Source organism: Lagenorhynchus albirostris, chromosome 1 (assembly GCF_949774975.1).
Source record: "Lagenorhynchus albirostris chromosome 1, mLagAlb1.1, whole genome shotgun sequence".
Classification (NCBI taxonomy): Eukaryota; Metazoa; Chordata; class Mammalia; order Artiodactyla; family Delphinidae; genus Lagenorhynchus; species Lagenorhynchus albirostris.
The window spans coordinates 182,396,261-182,413,417 of record NC_083095.1 but is presented as its reverse complement, the minus strand read 5'-3'; the positions used below and the strand labels follow the sequence as shown (position 1 = coordinate 182,413,417).

At 39.5% G+C, this 17,157-nt stretch overlaps 1 protein-coding gene across 1 annotated transcript in view; it reads right to left on the bottom strand.

Annotated features, from left to right (window-relative positions):
- The window catches only part of MYO3A (myosin IIIA), a 184,739-nt gene that overhangs the window by 141,600 nt on the left and 25,982 nt on the right, over window positions 1–17,157 (bottom strand). The window contains exons 5-6 of the mRNA XM_060164931.1: window positions 11,221–11,325; window positions 10,517–10,616 (exon numbers count right to left, since the gene is read on the bottom strand). Coding sequence (XP_060020914.1) covers window positions 10,517–10,616; window positions 11,221–11,325 — 205 coding nt within the window. The remainder of the gene's footprint in view (window positions 1–10,516; window positions 10,617–11,220; window positions 11,326–17,157) is intronic.

Below are 17,157 nucleotides of genomic sequence, written 5' to 3'. Positions count from 1 at the left end.
ATCTATGTAAACCAACACCACCAACAGAATCAGTTCTTTTCCTTTAGAGAGTTATACACAGAAGGATTACAATGAAAAGGCATAACCAAATATTTCAATCATGCCATCTCATTAATTCCACCTGGTCAGATACAATCATAAGGGACTCAGGACAATCCAGAGCACAGTCTCCCTCCTCCCATTTCCTACTCTGCTCCTCTGGCTGCACGGTGCTGCTTCCCTTGACCTGCTCTGGACTTGATGGGTTATCCCCAAGTCGTGGACTTGAACTCCCTGATGTCCCTGTTTTGAAGAGTACCTCCCGGCGTCACATTTGTTTTAGGCTCTAGCTGTTTATCTTATCGGCCAAGTAGAACAAAGGTACTAATTGAGGTTTAAAATTGGATATATTTGATTCCCTCAAGATGATTCCTCCAAGATGATACTTTGTCATGAAATTCAAAGGCCATATTCAGCCAAAAGGGCATTTCACTGGTGGAAACATACTTGAGCAGAGGGCTAGGCAGTATGTTTTGGTTCCATATTAATTTCGTCCCTCAAGGAGCTCCTCCACTAATGTATTAATCTTGTCCTAAGTGGAATCTTCATCTATGGCCTTCACATTTTGCCTCTAAAAAAGCTTATCTATTTGACAGAAAAAAATATCCCCATGAAATCAGTTTTGAAATTCAAAGGAAATTATCTAATCTGTGATTGAAGGTTCTCCCTTGAATATTTTCTAACACATGATCTGAAGAAAGGGAGTAAACATTTAACGCACATTTCTCCCCAATGCATCCTCTACCTCTATCTCTACTCCAGGTATTTCACCTTTCAGAAAACTTAAGTATAAATCTAAACATTTTATCTTGTCTTTTCCCATGAATTAAAGGGAGGAATGATTAAGCTTGACTTTTATAGTATCAGAATATAGTATCAGTAATTTATTTATATAAGTAGGAAAAGTAAATAGATTTTAAAACAAATTTAACTTAAAATTGATTATAAATCTACTAAAATTTATTCTAAGGGCTTATAATTATTTATGAAAAAATTGAAAATTATATTTGACCCTCGGTGAACATTTTTGTTTCAATTTCATAAAGTAGTTTAAGAATTCAAACATCATTTAAGCAAAATGTAAAGGGGGTAGAAAAAACCACAACTGAGTAAAATATCGAAAGTTTTTGGTTAGAAAGTGACACTTTAGACTAATCATTTGATACATTTTTCTTCTTTCTGAAGATAAAGAAAATATGATATCGCTAGAATTGGCATTTTTCAGCAAGCAGTCATGCCCTGGCGTCTGAAATTATAGATATGGATGTCAGGAAAGGACCATCCCTCCATACTCCACAGGAAATATATTGGGAAGGAGGATAAGAAGAGTGTCTTAGGGTGTGGCACAGGACCCAAGACAGACCATTCAGACTTCTTGGAAATGTGAATCTTGAGCTGGAGACACTAGGCTGACTAGACTACAGTGACTAGGGTGAGTCATCCAGTGTTGAGGATCTAAGGATTAGCCCAGGTGATGCTGCTCTGGAGGTCCAGGTGATGCTGCTCTGGAGGTCCAGGGATGCCAGAGCCCCTTCCTAGGAGGCTGCATTGCCCAGCTTCTCCCTTGGCTTTGTAGGCCACTCAGTGCCATTTGCCACAGCATTGCCTAAGTTGGTCAGAGTTAAGTTTCTGTTGCTTACAATCAAGGAACTCTGATACAAGAACCTAATGATTTTACATATAAAGGAGCAAACTAACAAGGGTAATGGTCAATAATAATGATTTTACAAAGTCTAAGAGTTACTAGGTTTTATATTAATACGAATTAAGAATTTTTTAAAGCAAAAGTTTGGCCTCCAAACTTCTTGATCACACATTCCAAACAATAAGAAACTTCTGAGCAAGCATACTCGATACAGATACAGACTATTTTCTACATATTTCCTAGTATAGTAATATATGTGTATACTAATAATAAATAATAAATGTGTATACTAATATACACATTATGTATAAATAAATAATAAATAAATATAATAAATGTGTATACTAATATACACATTATGAAATGTATAAAGATAATTTTAAAGGATGATACTAAAATAATAACTATTATGAATATTTCATAATAAGTTATGGATATTTCTGCACATCATGATATCTGGGATAATGAATTACAATGCTACTGGAGTCTCATATATTTAGAGTCCTTTGGGATCCTGCAGAAAGACTGTTTTACACCTGGCTCCTGTAAACTGAATGGAAACAAGAAAAATTCAGCCCAGAATGTGAAGAAGGAAAAACAAAAAGTCTCAAAATAAGTGAAAAAGGAAAAATGCAAGTAGGTAGAATAAGAAACCCTTGAGTCTGAGAATATTGGATAATTATCACATTAAAAAGAGGACACACACCTATGAAAGAGTAACAGAGGAAGGTCTTGACCGAATGTTTGTTGAATGCTTCTGCAATGACTGTTAACTCTGAAGATCATTTTCCCAACACAACCAACTACTTCAGAACTAGAAGGCAACTTAATGGTCGTAACATCTAACGTGCTCATTTTCAGGTTAGTAAACTTTAGCTGGAGAGAAAAATGAGTTTCCTGAGGACAAATGGCATTTTTTACTTAACATAAATTCCCACAAGAAAATTAGCTAAGAAGGTAGAAAAATGCAAAATTCTCTCAAGAATGACTGACTTAAATTACTTTAAAAGGCAACAGGACGGGCTTCCCTGGTGGTGCAGTGATTAAGAATCTGCCTGCCAATACAGGGGACACGGGTTCGAGCTCTGGTCCAGGAAGATCCCACATGCCGCAGAGCAACTAAGCACGTGCGCCGCAACTACTGAGCCTGCGCTCTAGAGCCCGCAAGCCACAACTACTGAGCCCGCGTGCCGCAACTACTGAAGCACACGCGCCTGAAGCCCATGCTCTGCAACAAGAGAAGCCACCACAATGAGAAACCTGCGCACCGCAACAAAGAGTAGACACCGCTCGCCACAACTACAGAAAGCCCGTGTGCAGCAACGAAGACCCAACAGAGCCTAAAATAAACAAATAAAATAAGTTTTTTAAATAAAATAAAATAAAATATTAAAAATAAAGAAATATTTGTTAAAAAAAAAGTCATCAATTGTCCCAAATATACTTAACAATGAAAGGATCCAATCCAGGACCACATGGTGTGTTTAGTTGTCATGTCTCTTTGGTCTCCTTCAATCTGGAGGAGTTCCTTAATATTTCCTTGAACTTCATGACCTTGATATTTTTTTTACAGTTTCAGGCTAGTTATTTTGTAGAATGTTCCCGAACTTAGATTTGTCAGATATTCCCTCAAGATTACATTTTTGGCAAGAATATCATGGAAGGGAAGTCTTCTCCTTGTATCCTATCAGGTGGTATGTGATTTCCAGTTGTCACATCAGTAGTTGTATTCACTTTGCTTACTTAAGTCTGTGTCTGCCAGGCTTCTCGCCTATAAAGTTTCTCCTTCTCTTTTGTAATTAAGTATTTTATGCAGAGCTTTTTGAGACTATCTAAATATCCTATTTTTAATCAAAACTTAACCCACTAGTTCAGCATCCATTGAAGTTTTTGGATGAATTAATTATTACTATGATGGTTGCCAAAAGATAATTTTTAAACTTTCATTATTCCTTCTATATTCATTAGTTGGCATTCTTCTATAAAGAAAAGCTTTAGCTTTTTTCCCATTCATCTATTTGTGTGTGTACGTACGAAAGTATGAATTAATGGATTTCTACTTTATTCAATGGACATCATTGTTACCATCATTATTATCATTATTTTGATGCTCAAACTGTCCCAGATTTGGTCAGTGAGAATCACTTCAATTTGGCTTCTGTGTCCTTTTGACATTGTCTCCATCATTCTTTGGGCAGTTCCTCACTTTTTGGCACATTAAGTTCCAGGCTTATCTTGTACAGCCTTAAAAATCAGCTTTTCTCCAAGAATGCCTGCTTACTATTAGTGGAGAATTATATTTAAAAACTGAGAGCTAGGTGTTTGATGTGCTTGCTCTTGGGGCATCAAGCTTGCAAGTTCTCTTAGTGGACATAGCCAGACAACCTGTACACACACACACACACACACACACACACACACACACACACACGTATCACATTACATTTCTTTTCATATGCCTCTCTACATATTGAAAACCATGAGTTCACACTGACACCTCCAATTCCACTCCAACATCATGGGGTTCAGTTTTCTCCCTTCCACATTTGTAATTCTCATCTCTAACAGTAAGAAACCTGGCTCCCATTGTCCTCAGGATATTTCCAGATGGTATCAAGCCCCCTTTATGTAACCAACCCCTTGCCTCCATTTTGACCCCTATGCAGACGCACTTATCCAGCTCAGGCTCTGACAACCTGACTGGGGTCACCACCATCCCCATAGACAAATGCTCTCTTTGTCCCCTCCTTGGGGACTCAACGCCCCAAGCCGAGCCACCACTGCCCCTCCCCTCCCAGCGTGGACACCTTCCTCACCCCTTTCAGGTCCAAACCATTTGCTGAGCTGCACCCCGACTCCCATGCTTTCTCGGGCCCACCAAATGCCTTTTGTTCTGAATTATTCTGGAAGAAAGGAAGGAATGAAGGGAACTTCATAGTTTTTAAGTTCAGGTGTGCCTGCCTCACTGGATGCTACAAAAGTGGGTTATTAATAAATAAGTCACAACTTCTCTTTGACCTACATTATTCATTGGGGATTTGGTCTAAAATTGAGCATGTGGGTAATAAGAGACTGAAAGCCATAAAATAATCTGTCATAAGAACGATGTCTAAATAAGTCACAAGAAGTACATTCTGTACTTTGGTATTGAAATGTTAACTATTCTATTAGAAATGAAGATCCCCAGAGAGAAATCTGTAGAAATGAGAACGGAGTACTGCCCTTTAAATTTAGTCTCTCTTTCATTTTCTATTCCAAATGCGGACTGCTTTTTCAGACATTAGTTGACTTGCCTAAAGGGGTTTATCTCCTGGGAGGCTGTGTTATTTATTGATTGATCATACACCAGTGACTGCTAATGTATTTCATTTATAATATCTGCAAGCTCACTTGTCTTTTTATTCTCTGAGGTGGCTGGTGGTTTTCTGTAAAAGCCTAGCCCACTTAGCAAGGAAACAAAAGGTTTTCTTAAAGGCTCTACTCATAACTAGCATTAGCAAACTGAATCTTACTTTTACTGTAATTAAATAGCTTGATATTTAAAGTTAATATCCAGTTGACTCTAGCAAAGGGCTAGTATTTTTTTAAACAGAAAGACGCACCTATTTGGGGAACTCAGATTTTCAATATTTAGCAACTATCAATATTTAAATGAAGTATTTATTTACTATTTATCAAGTACCTACTATGCATACAACACTGAGCTGGGGCGAGGTGACAGTATTACTTCATGATAATAGCTCAGATTTTTAAAATTATAAAGTGTCAATAATTATACTACGTAGCTCACCTGTATCATCCCATTTACTCTCCACAGTGATCAACCGTATGAGGTAGAGACTGTTTTTCATACTTGATGTCCCTGGAGATTTCAAGTGACCTTCTCAAGGTCACACAACTACATGGAAGATCCTGCCTCCCGGTCACTCACCCATTCGAGAGTATTTATTGAGCACTTCCGATGCGCCAGTGCCATGCTTGGTTCCAGGCACAGAGCGACAGGCCAGACAGAGACCGAGCCATCACAAAGCTCACAGCTTAGCAGCGAAGGTAGTCAGATTAAACACATGATTACAACCAAGTGTGATAACTGTTTGGCTAAAGAAAAGACAGAGTGCATATATACAATGGAATATTACTCAGCCATTAAAAAGAATGAAATAATGTCATCTGCAGCAACATGGATGGACCTGGAGATGATCATACTAAGTGAAGTAAGTCAGACAGAGAAAGACAAATATCAAATGATATCGCTTATATGCGGAATCTAAAAAAACATGATACAAATGAACTTGTTTACAAAACAGAAACAGACTCACAGACTTAGAGAACAAACTTATGGTTACCAGGGGGAAGGGTAGGGGGAGGATAGTTAGGGAGTTTGGGACTGACATGCACACACTGTTATATTTAAAATAAATAATCAACAATGACCTACTGTACAGTATAAGGAACTCTGCTCAATATTCTGTAATAACCTAAATGGGAAAAGAATCTGAAAAAGAATAGATGTATGTATATGTATAACTGAATCACTTTGCTGTACACCTGAAACTAACACAACATTGTTAATCAACTGTACTCCAATATAAAATACAAATTTTTTAAAAAAGAAAGGATAGGGTGTTGGGGAAGTTCTCAGCCAGGCAGACAGAAGTTAGCTGGGTGCAGGGGTGAGGGGAGGTTTCCATGCAGGGAAAGCATCATGTTTGTAACCGGTCACAAAATTCAATGACGTAAATCTTAGAGACATAAAGAGAACTGTCATTGTGATTTCTTCATTTTGCCTCTAACTATCATGGGCTCTCCTATGTCCCTACCCACTGGCTGGGAGAAGTAAAGCTTAGTCAGATCGAAACCGTAAGTCCTTTTAGAAAGAGTTCAGTCTCTCTTGAATGAAAGTGCTTGCTCCATCTCTCAGATGGAGCCCCTCCTTCTTCTCTCCTGAAGATGGTACTGTCTGTACAGGATGAGGGATGGCTTATAAGACCTTGTGGTGGGGAGAAGAGGGAGGGTCCTCGGGTGTGGTCGGTCTCTGGTCTCTGGGGCCATGTTCCTTTGTCTGCCTGCCTGCTAGGGGCCCCCTGGCCCTCCTGATGGGGTCTGCATCCAGTGAGCCTGTGGCCTCTTCTCACGCAGGCAGGGCTACCTGTGTAGAGCCTCCTGGCAGACAAAGGCTCAGGGTGGCTTCAGCTGGGGCTGACAATGCTCTGAGGTCTGGCTGTGACTCCTATTCAGACCTGGCTCAGGTGATCTGGGCTCTGCCCCTCGCCGCCCATCCTGAGCAGCCCCCTCTAGAAACTCCCCAGACAGATTTTCAGTTATTGGGGGGTTAACGGGAGCAGGGGGTAAGGGGTTTGGAGAAGCTTAGCTTGAGTGCTTCCTGTACCTAATCACTCTACACCTCTGCGTCAGGACGATGTGATCACACCAGTCTGGACTGGCGCAGACTCTGCGGGGACTTTGTCTGGGACTCAGAATGATGGTGGTGGGAGGAGTGAGGGTAAGAGTTCCTTTCCACCCTCGTTGTCACCTTCACTTTTTAAAAGCTCATCTCACTGTCCCGCCTCTTTCTCTGTTTCACCTTTCCACAATTACCCAAGAACTGGAAAGGGTTTCCCTCTTCTTTCTGTTCTCTCTTATGCAAAACCCTACGATGGATCCCTGGAATTTCCCTCTGCATAAGCTAAAGAGAAGATAAAGCAATTTAGACAGATCTTTCTCAAGAGATAACCCGGGTCTTGCTACACATTCCTATTTTTTAATATTACCTCAGTCATTTTCTTGCATTCCTTCTGGAACAAATCTTAACCCCCCCCCCCCCGCCCCAAACAGAGAGATGCTTCTGGCAGACTGGGGTGAAGGTCACATTCTTGCATAAGCAAGAGAAGAGCATGTTAACCAATTTCGAAGAACTTCCTCCAACACATGTGTTAAGAGCCCTGACTGAGAAAGACGGTGGTACATTTAAGAGGTTGAAAGAAGTTGACCTGGCTCACAGGTAATAGGAAGAGGGGGTCCCTGCTGTGCGCCAAGGGGCAAAAAAAAGGTGTTAATCATTCAGTGCTTTACTCTGGGCCAGCAGACAGGATCACAAGGCGCACAGCCCTCCCCAAGGAGGGCTGACAAACCATGGACAAGATACTGAGCGAGAGAGTGGCAGGGTCAGCTGAGCCAGAGCTGCGGTGCGGGGAACAGTCTGGAAGGAGAGGAATGAGACCGGCTGCAGCGGGGTTAGTAAAGTGTGGCCGCAGGAGCCCAGGTCAGAGATGACGGTGAGGACTGGGGCAGAGAGATAAAGATGGAGCCTGGGAATTTATAACAGAGACACAGCCTTGTGACGCATGGTAGATGTGGGCGGTGAAGACAAAGGAAAGCTCAAGGAAAAGCTAAGATTTCTAGCTTGAGCAACAAAACAGACACCGAGGACTTTTTTCTAAGGCAAGAAACTCTCGATATGAAGCAGATCCCCGGGAATGGGTGAGATGCTGGGGTTCCATCTGAGCATTTAGAGGACTGGCAGCCATCCGAGTACAGATCTCCAGTACCCAATAATGAGCCCACTGCACATTTTATGAGGAGAGAAATCCAAATAAAAATATATTCTAAACTCTGTTACTCCCAGCTGTGGCATTCTCTGAAAATCTGATTTAAACATAAACTGAGGACCCTGATCTTCAGTTTGGCTCTGCAGCTGGTGGCTCAGTACACTGTATTCCTTATGCCCTTGAGAAGCTCCACTATGTATGAACCCCCATCCTCGGGTTTTAATTCATATGAAAACCTTAAACCATCCTAGGTGAATCGAATCCATGTCCTCTTACCATGGAGAACAGAAATATAAGCATCCTTTCATATGCAAATAATAGCATTTTAGTATCAGACACCAGGGACACATTTAATAGGCAACTGACCCTCTTCTCTAATTGCTGCTGACAGTAAAGTCTTTAAGTTAATTAATATAAAACCAAAGCTCCCGTTTTGTCGGCTTTCTACATTATGACTACTTTCTAAAGATATCATAATAAAGGCCACTTTATTTATTACCTAGGTGTATATTTTTACTCTGGATTACTTTGGAGGGTGTCCCAGGAAGTTGCCTTTCTCAGAGCTACTGGTTTATCAAGTTCTTTTTTGTGTGTGACTGAAGAAGACGTTTACCTACATTTGTTTTAACAATTTTCATCTGGGCTCTATATATTGTAGCCACTTTTTAGAGCAAGAGAATTATGAGATCTCAAGTTAAACATTAAGTTCTCCATTTGGGTCTGTTAAGACCGGAGCCAAAATTATTGTCTGAAGAGAGTCATGGCTCTGTCCATGGAGCAGTGAAGAGTGTTTTGTTGTTGTTTTTTAGAATTTCAGGCACAAGTTCTCATTAGCATCCTAACCCGGACAGATTGTTCAAATGCAGAGCTCTGAACTCAACTAGTAACACACACTAGCTGCATCCCAGTTATTAACCAGGACTTCATTGCCAAGCTCACTGCTGCTCCGTAGTTTTCAAATGCTCAGCTGAGGGGAAAAAATACGTGGTCGTTCGAAAGATACGCTATTCAACTGTTCCTGTCTAGATGCTCTGAAGTTCATTCCTGGGTGAAGACAGATCACTAAAGAGCTACATACTGGGATTAAAACAATGAATTTCTAAAGTGAGTCGATTACTTTCCCTAAGCTTCATTTTCCAAAATGCAAACTGAAGGAAGAGTCACTCATTCATTCAACTATTACTCACTAAGCTACTATTCCCAAAGTATTAGGTCTACAAAATAGAAGATGACATAGTCCCGCCTCTTAATGACCCTGTCTATCCGTGAGCCTAAGTATCTTTATCTACATAGGAAGACCAAATAGACCATCATAATCTTATGTGATAAACACAGAAATGGAGAAATATACAGGGTACAGAAGCACAAGGAGAGACACCTTACCCAGCCTGAGTGCAGGAAGGGGAGAACAGCAAGGATACTGAGATGTCCTAGAATAATGCTACCCGCTCTCACGGGTGTCGTGTGTTAGTGGGGATCCAGTGAGACGGGGGAGATATCACTGTCACAACTGGAAAAGGAGGAGCCGAGGTATCAGCTACAGTGCCTCTGGCTCTGACACAGACACTCCGAATTGGCTCAGTCAATACGGAAATGTATTATCTCACATGACAGAAGGTCCAGAGATAGGGGAGGTTTCAAAGTCAGTTGATGTAGTGGCTGGACTATGTCACCAAGGACCCTCCTTCTTCCCGTCTCGCAGGGCTGCCTTTCCACTTGGGATGGAACACCTCAGGATAGAACAAGGTGGCTGCGGGCAATACAATAAGACATGGAAGTAAGAAAGAGAAGTAAGTAAGAAAGAGACCATCTTTACTTGTGCTGCCCTCTTAGGAGGGAAAACAAGAAAGAGACCATCTTTACTTGTGCTGCCCTCTTAGGAGGGAAAACATTTTCCCAGAGACATTTGAAGGTTTCTCCTCATGTCTCAAAATCCTGGGTTTGGGCACCTGCCCATCGGGAAAGCAATCAGTAGTAAGGGCCGTGGGCTTTACCATTTAGACTCAGTGTGATTATGTGGAGCCCGTCTGTTTCAGAGGATCAACCACACATACTGCTGCAGGAGCATTACAGGCACACGATGGCTGACTTGAAAGAAGTCACTCTTTCTTCTGGGAATCTCTCATTTGCCAAATTTTTTCAAATCTCTGCAACTTTCCTACCTCAATGAGATACTGGTTTTTTCTCTTTCAATGCCTACAAAGCAAGGCTGACGGAAAATGATCAAATCACATCATACGAGTCATTCTGCGGCCCAAATCCATGCATTTCAAACAAAACTTACCAAAATCTACGAGTTTAACTCCGCCTTCGATGGTTAATAGGATGTTATTTCCTTTTATATCACGGTGGATAGTCTTGTTGTTATGTAAATGCTGAAGTCCCTAGAAGTGGGAAATAAATACATAGTGACTTTTAGAGAAAGCATCAAAAACACATTTTTCAGATGGATGCATTTATACAAAATCAATAGGAAACACACCACACGTTAAAATTAACAAAGGTTCTTAAATGTTTCACATTGAGTTAGTCAAATCAAAGTATATCATTTCCACTTTGGACTATATAAAAATTCAAGAAAACCAGTGCATACCCCTTAGCCCTTAGCAAATAGTTTATTTAAAATGTGCTGATCTCAACATAAGAAAACATTCTATACACTCATTTGAAATAATGGCTCTTAAAGGAATAAATAAATAAACAATGGCAAATAAAAACCTAACTATTAGCAAAAATACACATTATCTACCTTTACCATAATCTCAGAAATATACCTAGGAGATCAAAACTCAGGTTTCTGTTGACACAAGGAGGGTAGATCTCTAATGGAAAAAAGGAATTAGTTATGCTAAACATTTCACATTTTGCATCTTACTCTTGCATCGATAAATACTAATGTAGTGATGTTTTGCTAAAAATAGGATCCTCACTTTTTATTTAACTGGAACTGCCTCCTAATTAATGCGCGAACAATTTAAACCGCCTTACCAACAGCGCTTCACGTAAAATATAGGCAATTATGGGCTCACTCATTCTTTTGCCCTTCTTCAGAAATCCTTTCACAAGATCTGTCACTGATCCTCCGTTGCACAGCTATAAAAGAATATTTCAAGATAGATAATAAAATGATATGCCATTTTAAGTACTTGCTATAAAAGGTTTTCTCAAAACGTTTTACAAAACTGTCCTAATTTTTTGTTTCGAACAATTATTCCCATCATCTTTATGGTTTCATAAATGAAATGAAGATATAAACTTGTACTAGTGTACAATTAATTACTGGAACACAGTTTCCATTTGAATTAATTTTTAGACGAGAATCTGGAGAAGCACTGGGCTTGGCTTTTAAATTTAAGGAAACGAATTATGATTCTATAAATCAGTCTCAAATTTTAAGATCTAGTGCTTAAAGGCATTCTTGATTCCTGATAGTTTAATTAATAGTGCAATGTGACCTCAATCCATGGCTATATACTGTTTCATATGCGCATTAATTTAAAAACATACCTCCCTTCTGGTAAAACTTCAGAGTGTGCTGAAGTAAGGGTTACAAATACTATTTTCGAAAACTGTTTTAAGTGTCATGTTCCCTAGCTTCCTCCCTCCACACCTCCCAAGAGTAGAGACAAACAAGAGGGAGGGGCATGGTAGGGGAATTTTTCACATCCAGGTTTCTCTGAAGTTAGGTAACATGAAGTCCCACAGTAAACTTTCAAACAGGCTGTGCACTCTCAGAAGAGACAAACACTGACATTAGCAGTGGAACATGAGAGGGGAGATAACTAGGTAAATGGTCCCAACAAAGCTTTGACCCCGTGATCCCCTAATGTCTGATCCATTAGCGTTTGCTGTCAGCTCTGTCTCTCCCCCCAGGGCTCTGGTCCATGGTCTCCTTGCCCTTACCCTGAACTATGGGGCCTCCTCTGACACCTCAGTGCCTGCAAACTAAGAGCCTGGCATTTCCCTGACTCTACTGACCAAAACGGAGGTAGAAAACAAAGGTGAGAGGAAGTGTATTCCTGACACCCTCATCTAAAATACTGAACACATTTTCTCTCAAACTTTTTTCTAACACAGTGATTAGATTTTATTGGATGCCTTAACACTTCTGATACATTATAGATTAGATAATAACAGCTGTGTTGGGCACATTTTTTAAGCTAGCACATTTCTAATCCATTTACATGCATTATCTGTGTATCTCACCACTCTGTGAAATAGGAATTATTAGCATCTCCGTACTAAGGATTGGGAAAGTGAGGCACAAAATGCTAAGGTAACTTGGAAAAGATCACACAGTAGTGACAGAGCTAAGATCTCAACTTGGACAGCCTGACTTTAGAGTCCAGTCTTACATTTAATCATGACATGTCATGATCCCCCAAAAGGAGGTCTGGGCTGGCTGGTCGATCTAGCCATCATGTGTAATATTGTTTTTGTAAGTGTGTTTAAAATCTAAACACGAAATCACAAATGAACACTTAGATGCAACTCCTTTTGTAACTGGTGTCTTTCTACATGCAAAGAAAACTTTCATCTTCTATAGGAATCTGTGCAGCCCTAGCACTCCCAAACCAGCATTTTCTTCTGCAGAAAAGGGAACACCTTTTAACTGGATAAGAAGCAGAGTGTGCTGTCCTGACAACAGAATACAGGGTCACATTGCCTCCTCTGTGGCCCAGCAAGATTAGTTCACAAAATTATTCAAAATTGACTGAAAAGAGGGTTTCCCTGGTGGCGCAGTGGTTAAGAATCTGCCTGCCAATGCAGGGGACACGGGTTCGAGCCCTGGTCTGGGAAGATCCCACATGCCACGGGGCAACTAAGCCCGTGAGCCACAACTACTGAGCCTGCGCGTCTGGAGCCTGTGCTCCACAACGGGAGAGGCCGCGACAGTGAGAGGCCCACGCACCGCGATGAAGAGTGGCCCCCGCTTGCCGCAACTGGAGAAAGCCCTCACACAGAAACCAAGACCCAACACAGCCAAAAAAATTAATTAATTTTTAAAAAATTGACTGCAAAGAAATTGAGTCCTTTAAATTGCAGAGCACTTATTTAAAAGAACCAAGTTTTAGGACCAGTTTTTAAATTTCCAAAATTCATTGCAGGGTGACTGGCTTTTCCTATGTCTCCAAAGTGTGGCCTCTTTGCTGCATCTTCTGTGATTGACTATTATGTTAATTCAAGAGTAAACAGCTAGGATCTTACAGGGAGAATAAAGGAGCCATAAAGAAATGTGCAGGACAAGGTTTCCCTGGTGGCGCAGTGGTTGAGAGTCCACCTGTCAATGCCAGAGGACATGGGTTCGAGCCGTGGTCCGGGAAGATCCCACATGCTGCAGAGCAACTGGGCCTGTGCGCCACAACTACTGAGCCTGCACTCTAGAGCCTGCGAGCCACAACTACTGAGCCCTCGTGCCTAGAGCCTGTGCTCTGCAACAAGAGAAGGCACTGCAATGAGAAGCCCGCGCACTGCAACAAAGAGTAGCCCCTGCTCACCGCAACGAAGAGCAGCCCCTGCTCACCGCAACTAGAGAAAGCCCAGGTACAGCAACGAAGACCCAACGCAGCCAAAAATAAATAAATAAAATAAATAAATAAATAAATTTATTTTTAAAAAAAGAAATGTGCAGGAAATAAAATAAAAATTGGAAAAAGAACTAATGCGATCATAGAGTTTGCACTAAGAAGTTCAAATACCACTTTCTGGTATCGATATTTCTTTGACATAGTTATTTTCCCTAACTAGTAAAGTTGAGAATACAGGATTCTTTGTGATATACACTTTAGTTTTTTTTTAAAGTAAGGTATGTTGAGGCATAATTTACATACAATAAAATTCACCCAATTTAGCATACAATTCTGAGTATTGACAAACATATTAGTCATGTAACCACAACCACAGTCAAGATATAGAACTCCATCACACAAAAATCTACCCTCCTGTCTCTTTGTAGTCAAACCTCTTCCCCAGTACCTGGCAAGCACTAATCTCTTTTCTGCCCCTATGATTTTGTCTTCGCAGGAATGTCATGCGGATTGAGTCAAATCAAAGGAGCTAGCCCATTAAGTCTAGCTCCTTTGATTTGGCACAATGAATCTGAGATTCATCTTTGTTGCTATACATTCCTTCTTTAATGCTATTTTAATGTTAGTCATTCCTTCTTTAATGCTGAGTATTCCACTGAATAGATAAACCACTGTTTGTTTATCCATTCATTAATTGAAAGACTTTTGAGTTGTTTGCAGTTTTTGGCAATTATAAGGAAAACCACTGTAAACATTTGCGTAATAGGCTTTTCCATGAATATGGTTTTCATTGCTGTTGGGAATTGTTGGGTCCTATCGGTCACATGTATGACCTTCTAGGTATTTGCTAAACTATTTCCCGAAGTGGCTGTACCATTCTGCATTCCCACTAGCAGTGAATGAGAGTTCCAGTTGCTCCACATCCTCGTCAGCAGTTGACACTGTGACTTTTTAAAAAGCCATTCTAAATGGATCTCATGTGATTTTGATTTGAGTTTGTCTAATGACTAATTTCATTGACCATTTTTTCATGTATGTATTTGCTATCCATTTACTTTCTTTGGTGAAGTGTTCAAATTTTTGGTTCATTTTTAATTTTTTTTTATTATTGAGTTTTGAGAGTTCTTTATATATGTTGGATACAAGTCCTTTCTCCCAGTTTGTGGCTTGACCTTTTATTTTAAGTGTCTTTTGAAAAGCAGAAGTTCTAAATTTATCATGTTAAAAATTTTACGTAAAGTGTTTTTTATGTCATATTAAGAAAATGTTTGCCTAACCCAAGGTAAAAAATTTTTCTTCTACAATTCCTTCAGGAAGTTTTATAGTTTTAGGTTCCACATATAGGTAGGTCTATAATCCATTTTCAGTTAATTTTTGTACATGTGTTAGGTATGGATTATATATGGATGCCCAATTATTACAGAACACTTTTCTATTATTCAAAGGTACCCAGAAAACAGAAAATATGACTCTGAATTGGGTTTAAAACCTAGTTACCAACACAAGGAATAGGGTAATCTTAAATGTATACTGTTAAGTGAAAGAAGGCAATTTGAAAATACTACATACTGTATGATTCCAACTATATGACATTCTGGAAAAGGCAAGACAATGGATCCTGTAAAAAGATCAATGATTAACAGGGTTCAGGGAAGAGAAAGGGAAGAATGACCAGATGGAGCACAGAGGAATTTTTAGGGCAGTGAAACAAGTCCATATGATATTGTAATGGTGGATACAGGTAATTATTTATTTGTCAAAATCCATAAAAAGTATACCACCAAGAGTGAACCCTAATGTAAACTGTGGACCTTGGATGGTACCGATGTGTCAATGTAGGTTCATCAATTGTAACAAATGTACCACTCTGGTAAGAAATGTAGATAATGGGGGAGTCTATGCATGTGTGAGGGCAGAGGACATATGAGAAATCTCTGTACCTCCCTCTCAATTTTTCTGTGACTGTAAAACTATGCTAAAAAATAAAGTATTTAAAATATCTGTAAAATGTACAACACAGAGAATTAACCCTAATGTGAACTATGGACTTTAGTTAACAATAATGTATCATTATTGTCTCATCAACTGTAACAAATGTACCATACCAACGCAAGATGTTAATAACAGGGAAAACTCGGTGAGGGGCATTTATAGAAACTCTCTGAACTTTCCACTCATTTTTTCCATAAACCTAAACCTGTTCAAAAAAATAAAATCTATTAATTTTTTAAAATCTAGCTGCTAACATCAAGAATATTTGAAAAGGTCCTAAACTAATAATGAAGGAGCAAAGAAAATTACTCCAAGTTATGTCAGACCCCTTACAGGGTCTTCTTAGAAACTAATTATTCTACTATTTGGCTGCTGCCTAAGCAGGAATAGTGGTTTAATTTTCAGAATGGAAAGGGGTCTTTTGAATGAAACTTCAAGAAGAGGTAGATTAAAACGAAAAAGAAATTATTAAACAGACCATAGGGACCAAATGTCAATAAACCACAAGTTAACTTGTGGTTGACCTCTTCCTAAAGATGCCCAAGATGAGATATCACCATGAATATTCTAAATGCTCGTTTAGAATTAGCAACATTTCAAATATGCTCTAGGATGAAATTTACTTTTGTTCAATTAGCATAAAATGCCTTTCATACATGAATAAAGTGAAAAACAATTAACTTTAGTACGTTTGTTTTTAAATGAATGTGAAGGATTAAAATATATTAAAGGAAATGCAAACGTTGAATTAAGCAACAGATCATAAAAAATGAAAATGACCATTATGTTTCCATTTAAAAAGAACTGCACCCAGAGAAATGAATTGCATCATATTAACCCTATGCAATTCTTAAATCACCAAGATAGGTTAAAAGGGGGATTTGTAATAGGGGACCAGAAAACCCTTAAGTGTAGCTTCGCAGCACAATGCTACAACAGGGCCTTAACGTTCTTTCACTGAACAAAATTGAAGCATAATTTTCTTAAGCCAGAGCTACACTAATGAAAGGACAGAGCAACAGTGAGAATGAATCCTCTCCCTAGGCTGCAGTCAAACATGAAAAAAAACCCAATAACCTAAATCAAAAGGGATGATATTCTCTGAACAGATCATTACAACTCACTTCCAAAGACAGCTTTTATAAGTTTTCAAAATGTATTCTGTCTTCACTGTGTTAGGAGAGATACGAGATTTTTACTCGAATTTCTGGAAAAGGACTACTGACTTCTGCAGTTGGCATTTCTGACTTCTGCTGTTTTTCATTGTTTTTTGTTTATTCTAAGAATGCTCTAAGACGCTTCGCTTAGTCTGACCATATCCCATGTGAGGCCACAAAAGCAGAAACTCTCATTTTCTAACACTCATTCTAGTTTTTACTTTGCTCATTTTATAAAAGCGTTTGAG